At 44.8% G+C, this 13,390-nt stretch overlaps 1 protein-coding gene across 4 annotated transcripts in view; it reads left to right on the forward strand.

Annotated features, from left to right (window-relative positions):
* Positions 1-1,536: 1,536 nt before the first annotated feature.
* The window catches only part of MIA3 (MIA SH3 domain ER export factor 3), a 62,048-nt gene continuing 50,194 nt past the window's right edge, over positions 1,537-13,390 (forward strand). For all 4 annotated transcript variants that reach the window (XM_045298298.1, XM_030887743.2, XM_004699926.2 and 1 more), the window contains exons 1-3: positions 1,537-1,669; positions 6,077-6,210; positions 9,290-9,376. In XM_045298298.1, the coding sequence (XP_045154233.1) occupies positions 1,537-1,669; positions 6,077-6,210; positions 9,290-9,376 (354 nt within the window). The remainder of the gene's footprint in view (positions 1,670-6,076; positions 6,211-9,289; positions 9,377-13,390) is intronic.

Consider the following 13,390-nt stretch of genomic DNA (forward strand, 5'->3'; position numbering starts at 1 on the left):
GAACTGTCGGTCCCGTTGTTTTCTCCTCTAGATTGTTCATCCAGCCTATCTTATTTAGACAGGCCTGTAGCGGTCTTTCATTGTCTGATTTTCAGAAGGAAATCATCAGGCCTTTTTCTGGAAAGCCTACTCTTTGGTTTGGAAATTCCACTACAACCTGCTCAGTGACACCCAAGCCTCCACTGTTAGAAGAGTGTGGGCTAAACTTGGTGCATTGGTCCAGAGGGTGAGAATTCAACCACAGAATCATGACTGACCTCCACCCAATCCTGCGAGTTACAGTGGAGTTGACGCCCACTCATGGTTACCCAAGGGGGGACCCCATTCCATTCCATGGGGTTTCGAAGACTGTGACCTTCAGAAGCAGATGGTCAGGTTTTATTCTGAGGCAATTCTGGGTTGATTTGAAATATTAGCCTTTGGGTTTATAGCTCAGAGTTTAACCGTTTGCATCATTCCATGGCCTTTCTCCACTCTGGTATAGATTATCTCGTGGTTCTTTTGTCGGATGGTTTCTACCAAATTATAGACTTCTTTGGAAGAAAGCCAAACTTCACTGCCATCGAATGGACACATTGGCTGCTAACCACAAGGTCCATGGTTCAGACCTCCCAGCCGATCGGAGAGAGAAAGATGAGGTTTTCTAGTCCGTTACAACCTCAGAAGCCCACAGGAAGCCCCGGTCGCTATGAATTGGAATCTATTGGATGGCATTGGGGCCAGAATACCTTATTTTGCTTTTGATCTCTCCTCACTCTCTCCCCCCTCGGCCCACCATCCTAGTGCTTTGACTAGCATTTGATATAAAATGGAACCTCAGCGAATTTGCGTTGAATTAAATTACTTCCTCCCTTACGAATAAAGACCTGGGAATTTCAAGACATCACTTAGGGAAGGGGGTTTTGGCAACCTCTAAACCCAGCACTCAAATAAAGACCTAACAGACCCCGGGCTTTAATTTACATTCCCCAATTCACTAATTGCTCCCCCTTTCCTAACGTGTGTGAGGATACCGGCCACGCGCTTGTCCCAAGCCCAAGGCAGTGTCAAACGTGGGTGGGGTTTGGCGGTTGGGAAAAGGAGGTACCGCAGCAAGAAAGGACGAGGATGCGCTGCTTTTGTGTCGAGCCCTAAATCCAAAGCCACGAGATGGTTCCAGAGAGGACCTGTGGTGAGGATGCTGCGGGCTTGGAGTCCTCAGGGGTGCTGAGAAGCAAGTCGCGAGGCAGGTGGACAGTGGCGGCCCCCCCGCGGCAGGCGATTGGGCGAGGGCGCAGCGGCCGAGTCCTCGTTGCCTAGGTAGCGTGCCGAGCCGAAGGCCCGGCGAGAAAGGACGGCGCTCTGGGCCCTCCCCTCGGCGGTCCCCGCATCCTCTCCGGAGACCGGGCTGACGTGTCAGTCTGGAGCCCTTTCCAGGGGCGACGGCCGGCCCGCCCCTCGCCACCTCCGCGCCCGCCCCGCGCCCCGCCCCCGGCGCCGCCCCCCGCGCCGCCTGGGCCGCCTCCGCGTCACCGGGGCCTCGGAGTTGACCACAACATGGCTGCGGCGCGGGGGCTGCTCCTGGGGCTGCTCCTGCTCGGGCCGCGCTGCCGGGTGGCGGCTCTCAAGGACTCCAGCTCGGGCCGGCGCTTCTCGGAGCACAAGCTCTGCGCGGACGAGGAATGCAGCAGTGAGTGCGGCGGCCGGCTGGGCGGCGGTCCGGGCGCCGCCCCGGGGTCTCCGCGGCGCCGTTGGGGCGGGGGGTTGGCGGCACCGCCTGCCGGGCTCGGGGTCCCGCGAGCCGCGCGTGGCGAGCGCGCAAGGGGACAAGCGGCGGGCCCAGCCTGTTTCTTCCCTCCCTGCGCCTTCGCCGACGTCCGGGCCAGCCGGTCCTGAACATGGGGGCGAGACCTCCACTTGTTGCCGGCGTTTTATCTTTCCTTTGGCGACCGAGGCGGCGTTTGGGGTAGCCCCTGGTGACCCCAACCCTGTCCGAGCCGGCTCTGTGGGGAGATGAGGCTGCGTGCTGCACGCCCTGGTCTCCCCACGCTGCAGTCGAGCTTTCCTGCCCCCGCCGCGGGGAGCTCTGTCGGTGCAGAGGCGGGGGCTGATGCGCTGAGGGTTGGGGGGCCCGTTCCTAGTGGTAAGTTGATGGTGACGTTCAGGAAAGGCACACTGGTGCTAACCCCGCACCTTTTACTGGCTTTTGGGGCTCTTTACTGCCTTGTGACCAGCGATTGGAGTTTAGGTCTGGGGCTAGCCTGGAGTCCTTGCATGCAGTGTATTCCAAGACCTCAGCTCAAGCTCTGCTTCAGTCGTGTCATGTCTGTGCCTAGAAGTCTTCATGCAACCTGTCAGGCCAGCAGGAAGGCCAGCATCCTGCTCTGGAAAGAGACGGAGGCTCAGCATCGGCCACCAAGGATAGGTGGCACTTCAGTGCACAGGAAATGGAATCGCAACCCAGTCCCAGATTGGGGCTGTGTAAGGGGCAGGGATCTTCAGACTCGGGTGAAAAGGGTTATTAGAGTGATAATAGTAAATATTCCAAGGATTTTATAAGCCAAACCAGTTTTAGCCTTAGTCATTCGTGCTGTTGGAATCCCTTAGGATGAGAATTTACAAGCGCCACAGAAATAATAGTTCATAAATTGCAAGGCCAAGAAGCATGTAGTTTAGTACTGATACTTAATTTGGTGTTATTCAAAAAGTTGATGAGTTCATATCATTGTAACACCATTTAAGAAAGAAGAGGCAATCTTTAATTTGTGTTAAGCTGGTGGCGTTGTGGTTAAGCATTAAGCTGTTAGCCAGAAGGTCAGCAGTTCAAAACCACCAGCCGATCTGCTATTCCCATAAAGAGTTTCAATCTCGGAAACCCACAAGCACAGTTCCACCCTGTCCTATATGGCTGATGTGAGTAAACACACTAAAAGCAGCACAACATATTTTCTTCCTGGAATACTTAATCTTTCCTTGACCCATGGTACATGCAAATGTTATCTCCCCACCAGCATATTCAGCATCTCAGGTTTCATGGGAAACTGGTATCCCAAGTGGTTGTGCTATTATGTGGTGAGGACCTGTATAACCACGGGAATCTGAAGAAATGGGTTTCACCTCTCCAGTCCTATCATCAGAGTCCACTTGGAGCATATGTTGATGCACTGAAACATATGGCTTCAAAATCTAAGTTCATACACACCCACACACACAATTCCCCTGACTTTATTTATTTTAAAGATTATTTTATTGGGGGTTCGTACAGCTCTTATAACAATCCATACATTAATTGTATCAAGCATATTTGTACATATGTTGCCATCATCATTTTCTAAACATTTAGTTTCTATTTGAGCCATTGGGACCAGCTCCTCTTTTTCCCCTTCCTCTCCCCTCCCACTCTCATGACCCCTTAATAAATTATAATATTGTTTTCATATCATACACCGACCCCTGTCTCGCTTCCTCCACAGTTTCTGTTGTTCCTCCCCCTAGTGGGGTGTGTGTGTGTGTGTGTGTGTGGTTATGTGTCGATCAGATCATTGTAATCATTTCCCCCTTCCTGTCCTCTCCCCACCTTTCCTTACCCTCCTGGTACTGCTACTCCCATTCCTGCTCCTGATCAGGTTATCTGAACTGGATTCCGTGTGTCACGAGCTCTTACCTGTACTGGTGTATATGCTCCCGTCTATCCCGCAGTGAAAGGCAGGACTGGGGTCCTGATAGTGGGGCGTGAGGAAGCCTCAAGGAACCAGAGGAATATTGTGTTTCATTGGTGCTGTACTGCATGCTGGTTGACATCCTTTGTGACCCTTCTGTGAGGGGATGTCCCATTGTCTACAGATGGGTTTTGGGTCTCTGCTTTAACCCCCTCGTTCTCGACAATATGTATGTTTGTTTGGAGTCTTCTGGTGCCTGTTACCTGATCCTGTCGACACCTCCTTATTGCACAGGCTGGTGTGCTTCTTCCGTGTGGGCTTGTTGCTTCTCAGCTAGATGGCCGTTTGAGTAACTTCAAGCCTCTAAGATCCCAGAATTCCCAACTTCAGCTTGCCTTCTGTTACTGAAAACACCTGGTATCAACAAAAAATTCAAGTCAGACAGAATTCAGTTAACGATGCATTTTAACACAAACGGACTTAGAAGTATTTCCATGGCATCCTCCCCCTCCACCTGCTACATAAATGCACTTATTGTTCATTTTGTTTCACTGTGTATTTGGCCAATGAGAAAAATATTCCTTCTACTACTTCCTAGATGGAGTATGATTTAAGTCCTGCATTTTATGTCTAAGGATAACAGACTTATATTCCCAGTTTTGCTTCCTCCCTGCCATAGATGATGTTCACTTTTGATTTGGTTTATAGAAATACTATGAATAAGAGGATATCTTCCTTTGTTTTGAAACAGCCAACATTACTTACTTTCAGAAAATATTGCTTTGTTATGTGATGGGCTCAATAATAACAGTTGGTATCCTTTCCCATTACTATGTTCCAATACTGTACAGAAAGAACAAATCTGCTACAAATGAAACTGACAGTGTTTACTGTTACAACCACTTAGGAGGTAGTGCTTCTTTAAAATGGTTAGTTCCAGTTAATTGACCCCTTGGGAGTTGCAAGATGCCCTTCTCGGCTTCATATTATTGCTACATGTAGAAGCCATGCTTAACCCAGCCAGTGTCTGTGCTTGAACTTACCTGCTGGCAAAATGATGCTTTTTTAAGATGAACCAGCAAAGATTGAGGATTTGATGGTCACACAGGGAGCCAAGGCAGCCTGAGATCTGCCATGTGTGGCAGTGGACACATTGCTTCCTGTTTTTCAGTTTCACCCACAGGGAAAAATGGGGAAAGTTTTCCTTTCCACTGTCTCCAGGGTATTTTGTGTATTGAAAAGCAAGGATGTCACTTTGAGGACTAAGGTGCGCCTGATCCAAGCCATGGTATTTTCAGTCGCCTCGTGTGAAAGTTGGACATTGAATAAGGAAGACAGTTAAGACACTGCATAAGAAGAACCGATGCATTTGAATGATGGTGCTGGCGGAGAATATTGAAAGTACCATGGACTGCCAAAAGAACCGACAAATCTGTTTTAGAAGAAACACAGCAGCCAGCATGCTCTTTAGGGGCAAGGATGGCGCGACTTCGTCTCATGTACTTTGGACATGTTATCAGGAGAGACCTTGGGGAAGGACATCTTGCTTGGTAAAGTAGAGGGGCAGTGAAAAAGAGGATGGTCCTCCACAGGATGGATTGACCCAGTGGCTGCCACAATGGGCTCCAACAAGATTGTGAGGACAGTGCAGGACCAGGCAATGTTTTGTACAGACTTGAGAGAAACTTAACAGTCTCTTCTTTGTGGTACATAAGACCTCTCTGAGTCGGAATCTACTCAGCAGTACCTAACAACAACAATCGCAACCAGTGACCAGCTGTCATCAAGTTGATGCCTACTCGTGGCAGCTCCATTTGTGTCAGAATAGAACTATGCTCCATAAGGTTTTAATGCTGATTTTTGGAAGGAGTTTGCCAAGCCTTTCTTCCAAGGCACCTCTGGTCATCTCACGCAGATTGAACCTCCACCTGCTCACTTAACATTTGAGCACATCTGCACCACATAGGAACTCGTATAACATAAGGTGACCAGATTTTAACATTGGTAAAGCGGGACACCATTGATAAAACTCATATCCTGGCGAAATAGCCACATGGCAGCCAAAAACCGTATACCCTAGCTTGTCGTGCATTCTTTCCAAAAATCGGGACTTTTTTAAAACACTGCAGGACGTGGAACAAATTGTTAAAAATCGGGATTGTCCTGCCAAAAGCGGGCCATCGGTCACCTTAGTATAACAATAAATCTTTATGGACTTTTAGATTATCTGAGACTATGAATAGTATGAATATGAATTAAAAGTGATTTTAGCAAGTCCTGAAGAAACTTGATTGCTTACAGTGTGTTCTGTGTTTCCTGATAAATCATTGTGAGCTATAAAAATGTAAACCTGATAGTTAATTTCTTTCTTTCTCTCTTTACATACAGTGTTAATGTACTGGGGCGAGGCTCTAATTTCTTTCTCTCTTTACATACAGTGTTAATGTACCGGGGCGAGGCTCTAGAAGACTTCACAGGCCCAGACTGTCGTTTTGTGAATTTTAAAAAAGGCGATCCTGTATATGTCTACTATAAACTGGCAGGGGGGTCACCTGAAGTTTGGGCTGGAAGTGTAAGTGAAACTTTGACATCCTTTATTTACGTAGCTGGTATTGGCTTGTTAGCACTGTTGATTTAAATCATGGTGTTTCCTTGAGGTTTGTGAAAGGGTTAACTTGCCCTCTCTGCTAGTCTGAGAATAGAAGATGGCTCAGTGTCCCCAGTAGCATTAGCCCTGGCAGAGAGCTGGGGCTCAGTACAGGTTTGTTACTGGGAATTGAGCTGAATCTGGCTATTGCTCCTCGAGCAAGTGCTAGGTCTGCCCAGCCAGCATCGTTTCAGACATAGTAAAGTTTGGAATGGTGAAAACTGGGAAATTGCTTAATTTCATTGCTTCAAATAGGAAGGAAAGCTTATTTTAATAGGATTCATGGGTGTTAGATTGCTCCTGTGAATTACATTCAAGCTAGTGTTTTCGGCATGCAGGCTTAGAGTTGATTTTAGGTGAGTTTCAGTTTCTGTGATGACATTAGTAAAACCTGTTGAAAAATTGGCATTCCTCGGAAGAGTGTTACCTAACCATTTGTGCTATGACCCGTGTGTTAGAAAAGTGAAATGCTGGGTTTTTGCTGGGTGCTTGCTTTCCTGTTTGTTGGCTTTCAGCAACTTTTGAGTCATCCTTTTCTGTCTTTCAGACACCTGCTCTTGGAGGCTCCCCAGGGGCTCTATTTCCAGCTAGTTTCATGGATGCCCTGGTCTCAGACATGGAAATCAGTGAAGGCATCGTGCTTTGATGTTTTTAAAGAGGAGGGTCACTCAGAGGAGCCTGATTGAGAGGCTTATGAGTGACTGTCCGCTTCTTTTTAAGAAGTGTTGTGTGTGGACTGTTTATCCACTCAAAAGTAATGTCCTTTGGGTTGTCCAAACAGACATACCCAGCCTCATTTGTAATTTTTCACTCTCTAGGAAACACCAAGCAAACAAACCACAGAAAATACGACTTGAGATACTCCATATGGAAAAATAGATTCCTTTTGGTGGTGATCTAGATTCCTAGGGAGGAGTCTTGAACAGTCCAGTGGTCAGGTACTGCAACCCTTGTCTTTAGTCATCCCAGTTGAATCACACCATACAAAGAAGAGACTGTTAAGTTTCTCTCAAGTCTGTCAAACAGGATTTCTTAATCTTTATCTTAGAAATTGTTTTCCTTGTACCAAGGCTGCATTTTTCATTCGTGTTCCTTTTCTCCCCTCTTCCTCACCTGGGAGCATTTCAGGCATGAGCTCAACCTAACCATACTTAACCTCTAGACATCTGCCTGTCTCTCGTTGATGCCTCACTCTCAGTCCGTCTTCTTGGGGCTGTGGCCTTCAGCACCCATCTTTCCTGTCTCACAGTTGTTGAGGTGGTGCTCTGTTTACATTGCTTATGTGGCATTCATTTTTACTGCCTTGTATTGCAGTTAGTTTATGTTCCTTAAACTCACTACCTTCAGATCACCCCTCTGACCCATGGAGCCCTATGCATTACAGAACAAAACTGCACTGTAGTATTTTCATGGCTGCAGTCTTTACAGAAGCAGATTGACAGGCCTCTTTTCCATGGTACCTCTTGGTGGGTTCAAACTGCCAGTCAACTTTTTGGTTCCTGGCCAAACATAAAATGTTTGTGCCACCCAAGGCCATTAAGTCTCTGATGGAAGGGACCAGGGGGTCTTATAGGGCAAAGATACTTGTCTACATTTTTCTTGATAGTAGTGTGTGTTTTCTTAAAGTAGTATTCTACTACTTTCATATCAATCAGCAATTTTTTGGCAAAGAAGAAAAACGGGAGCAAAAACTAATCTTTGACTCGCTAGCTAGACATAAAAGATAAGTTGTAACCAAGAGGACCTATGATTCTGCAACTTTTTTGTGTGTGAGACCTTAAGAAATAGGACCTCACCCAGTTTATAACTCTGGGGTTTTATATGAACGGTGGTCTCGGGATACAGATAAAGCAAAGATAAATGTATTTGCTTTCTTCATATATCCCTGATTTTTTTCTGTCCGATATTCTCATTCCTTTTTCCACAGAAGGGAAAGGCTTGTTTTCCTCTGGTTTACTTCTTGTTTCTTGAGCCTTATCGTTTAGGAAATTAACATTTCCCCTCATTTGTTTTCAAAATGATTCTTGTGTCTGTGCCTTAGCACCCCCCACCCTTTTTGTGGTTTCTTAAAATTTCAGGCTTTAACTGCCAATGTGGCACCTTTTAATTGCCCTGTCTTATCTAATCTTCATGGCAGTAGCCTACTACTAATACTGGCTTTCAGATAGTGGCCAGATATGACTAGAGCATTCATGAATGGGGATATTTTAGAGTTAGTGATAAGATGGCCCTTTCTACTCTTTTGTGCATTTTGGTCTTTAACGATAGGGAAGATATCTGCTCTTCCTTTCAGACAGTGGCTGGTAAAAGACAGTATATGTTTCCTAAGAGGACACACTGTTTGTACCTCAGGTCTTAGTACTGAAGATGAAAAGGATTATTTTCTAAAGAGGTTTAATTTGCATGTAACTGAAGCCTGGTGTGTAGATTACTATGAATTACATTCCAGTTTTATTTCCCTCAGAATACCTGTAAGTTTAGTTTTGAAAAACTAGTACAGCTTCTAATATCAAGAAATATTTGCCTTTAGTTGTGCTAATCATTTCATAAAGTTTGTATTCTTTTCACTTATTAATCTTCATGGCTATTTATTGATTTAAGAAAGATTTTTAAGTACTGATTTATGAGAAGTGCACTGAAATATACAGGTAAGTGCTTATTAGAGGTTAAGACAATTCTATTTTGCATTGTGTTAACTGAAGGATGTATAATCATTCCTTGTACATATATTTTATCTACTTCAAGAGTCTAAAGTTTTGTGTTCTCTGTTTGAAAATTATGCCAAATATTGAAAGAAAATTCAATGGTTTTAGAAACATTGGGTTTACAATATTAAATACTAACTCTCTATTAGAATGGTAAGCAGAATAATTATAAAAACAATTATTTCAGTTATATTTATTTATTTCTATATTTCTTCTAAGTACTAACAAGCATCTAATTTACATTTTTCATACAGATTTTTCATTGATTATTTGTCCCTTTTGCCCATTCTTCCATACAGGTTGGGCGTGTTTTTGGATATTTTCCAAAGGATTTAATCCAGGTAGTTCATGAGTATACTAATGGAGAGTTACAACTTCCGACAGACGTAAGTGATACAATTCTGCCTTTGCTCTCAACTATAAATTAACTTAGGAATTCAGCACCTAAATTCACTTCACTATCTTTGAAAATCTTTGATGTTTTGTTTGTATCAGTCAGGAAAGTAAAAATATATCTAATGGTTGTCCATCAGATTTTAATTTGGGGTAAAACTACCAAGAAAAAGAGAGGATGGAATATTAGCTTGATATTCTTTTTTTTTTATAATTATTTTATTGGGGGCTTGTACAATTCTTATCACAATCCATACATACATCCATTGTGTCAAGCACAAATATGTATATTTGTTGCCCTCATCATTCTCAAAACATTTGCCTTCTACTTTAGCCCTTAATATTGGCTGCTCATTTCCCCCCTCCCCCCTCCCTCATGAACCCTTCATAATTCATATATTATTGTTTTGTCATATGTTACACTGTCCGACATCTCCCCCTGCCCTCTTCTCTGCTGTCCATCCCCCAGGGAGGAGGCTATACGTAGATTCTTGTAACCGGTTCCCCCTTCCTACCCCACATTCCTTCTACCCTCCATCATTGCCACTCTCACCACTGGTCCTGAAAGAGTCATCTGTCCTGGATTCCCTGTTTCCTGTTGCTATCTGTGCCAATGTATATCCTCTGGTCTAGCCAGATTTGTAAGGTAGAATTGGGATCATGATAGTGGGGGGTGGGGGGCATTTAAGAACTAGAGGAAAGTTATATGTTTCATCGTTGCTACCCTGCACCCTGATTGGCTCATCTCCTCCCTACAACCCTTCAGTAAGGGTGTGTCCAGTTACCTACCGATGGGTTTTGAGTCTCCACTCTGCACTCACCCACCTTTATAATGATATGATTCTTTTGTTCTTTGATGCTTGATACCTGATCCTTTCGACAGCTCATGGTCACACAGGCTGGTGTGCTTCTTCCATGTGGGCTTTGTTGCTTCTGAGCTTGTTTATCTTGAAGGCTTTAAGACCCCAGATGCTATATCTTTTGATAGCTGGGCACCATCAGCTTTCTTCACCACATTTGCTTATGCACACGTTTGTCTTCAGTGACTGTGTCAGTAAAGCGGGCACCCACTGATATGATTTTTTGGTTCTTTGATGCCTGATAACTGGTCCCTTCTACACCTCGTGGCCAGACAGGCTGGTGTGCTTCCATGTGGGCTTTGATGCTTCTCAGCTAGATGGCCGCTTGTTTGTCTTCAGAGACGTGATATTCTTATACGGAACATTCCGTGCTATTTATATGGGCAAAAAAATATTATGAACTCAGTATTTTTGTTTCTAGTGATTAAGGGGTGAATAAGCTCATTTTAAGGACAGGGATGTATTGTTTAACATCTATTCCAGCAGTGTCCTGTGTGTTTATATCTGTGGTCCTTGAATTTTGTTTTGTTTTAAAATTTTTTTAATGGGAATTCATCTCTTGTTTTATCGCTTCTCTGAATGGTTTTAAAGGCCCCCAACACAGTCTGTTGCCGAGCTGGATCACAAGTGGTACCCAGGCAGTTGAAGCAGAGGCCAGGGTTCTGGGTACAGGTTCTCAGGCTTTGTCTGGTGGGCAAGTGGCAGCAGGGTCTGTGGGCCTGGGCTGCCCCTGCTGTTGAGGTGAATAGAACAGTGAGCAGGGCTGAGGTGTTCTGCTCCCTCCCCACTTGCTTCTTCTGGATCCATTCCTACCCCCACCCTCTCAGCTTTGGCTGCTGCAGCGCTGTTCCTCCAGCCACTGTCAGCAGCAGTGGCAGCTGTGGTGATGGCAAGAAGGACACCTGGAAGCTGGCTCCCATAAGGTTTTATTATGGTGTTTGCACAATGTCCCCATCACACATGTACTATTTCACAGAGCACATTGTGGACTTTAAGCTGCACATGCCTACATTTATAAATTGTGATAAAGCAAAACTAGACCAGAAATGCGGACTTATTATAGACCCGTTAGGGATTTAAGAGTTTATATTATAGGTTTGTAAAAGGTAGCCCGAGCATTTCAGATGAGATCTGGCCTCAAATCTAGAAGGTCTTGACCATGCAGTGTACAAAGCAGCTGTGTAACTAAGAGGATTTTTGTGTTCCGGGATCCTTATTCCCAGCAGAATGGATAAGACCCTGGAGCTCTTTTTCCATGATAGTCTAGCAGATCATAAAATCAGCCCTACTGCCTATTTGATCTCACGCCTCATGTGAGACTGCCCAAGATTCTTGTGTGGGACCAGAGGTCATTGGTCACAGAACCCTCAGCTGATTGGGGTTCTGACTTCGCCCTGCATGTTCCCTCAACTTAGAAAATGCATGTGATTGAAAGAGGAAACCACTTAGCCCTACTCCACTGGGCAGGTATCTTCGTGATATTAGTGAGACTTAAGAGAAGAGAATTATTTTTGTTAGTTTTTAACATTCCCCACATTGTATAGCGTTTTTTGAGCCAATCTCTTTGTTGGTAGAGGAAAGGAAAAATAAAATATGCACATAGTCCTGACAGCAGGTCTTAGTGATTACTCCAACCCTGAATTAGATTAGGGTGTGTCCCTGACTGAAGCTTGTTGTTCTTGTGGTAAGAATTAGGCAAGGAAGCCCCAATGACACTATTCTTTGTACCTTTAAATTTTTCCTTTCTATGTACTTGTTGAGTCCTGGTAGTGTAGTGGTTATGCATTGGGCTGCTAACTGCCAGGTCTGCAGTTCAAAAGCACCAGCCACTTCTTGGGAGAAAGATGAGACTTAACTCCCATTAAGATTTACAGTCTTGGAAACCTACAGAGTCAGTTCTACCCTTGTCCTATAAGGTTGCTCTGAGTCAAAATCGACTTGATGGCAGTGAGGTCCCCCCCCTTTTTTTTTTAATTGAGTTATGTAACTGTATGTCAATAAAACAAATCTAGAGCTGATTTATTTTCCCTACTGCAGGGAAATTGTGAGCCAGAAATCCATGTAGACTCAGAGCTTGACAGCTGGGGGAACAGGAGTAGAGCCCAGAGGGCACAGGCCATCTTTCATTTTCTCCTGGACAGATTGTTGAGATAGAATACCACCGAGCCCGGAGGACATATTCCTGTTCAGAGCAGCCAATGCACAGAGAGTACCATAGGGCCGGCCCCACCACAAGACACAACGTCCCTCACTGACCCTTACATAGCACTATGAGGGACAACACTGGAGGCACAGTGCAGGAGTTGTGCCTGATCTGACCCCACCCCACCTGGGAGAAATGCTAAAGGCGTGCAGCATAGCAGCAAGGGGAGCAAAGCAGTGAAGTCCCCGGGGAATACCAAAAATAGACTTTGGGGCCAGGGTGTGGCACCCCATCAGACTCTACCAGAAAACACTCCTAAAGGTCAACAAACAGACCTAGAATTATTCATAGGGTTTTCTTTTTTGTCGCTGGGTTTTGTTGCTGTTGTTTTGTTTTCTTCTGTTATTTTGTTTTGCTCTGTCTTTTTTTGTGTGCTTATTATTGTCGCTGCATGTCTATCTAGGTAAGATAGACGGGGGACTATTTAGATTGTTTATCTAGATGGTTTAACAGAGGAGAAAACAATGGGACTAATGGTTCTGTGGGGACACAGGAAAGGGGGAGGCAGGAGAAAGGAAGTGAGTGTTAACAAACCCAGAGACAAGGGAACAACAGGTGATCAAAAATTGATGGTGGGGAGGGCGTAGGATCCCTGGTAGGGCTGATCAAAGGCATTGTAACTGAGAGGAATTACTGAAACCCGAATGAAGGCCGAATATGATATTAGGACAAGAGGAAAATAAAAGGAAATAGAGGAAAGAACTAGGATGCAAAGGGCATTTACAGAGGTCTACATACAGGCATGGACATATGTAAATATATTTATACATAACGATAGGGAAATAGATCTATGAACATATATTTATATGTTAAATATTAAGGTAGCAGATGGACATTGATCCTCTACTCAAGTACTCCCTCAATGCAAGAATACTTTGTTCTAATAACCTGGCATCCCGTGATGCTCACCTTCCCTGACACAATTGCTGAAGACAAAGTGAGTG

The sequence above is a fragment of the Echinops telfairi genome, unplaced genomic scaffold, assembly GCF_000313985.2.
Source record: "Echinops telfairi isolate 266 unplaced genomic scaffold, ASM31398v2 ScPeMD7_7424;HRSCAF=8462, whole genome shotgun sequence".
NCBI classification, from domain to species: domain Eukaryota; kingdom Metazoa; phylum Chordata; class Mammalia; order Afrosoricida; family Tenrecidae; genus Echinops; species Echinops telfairi.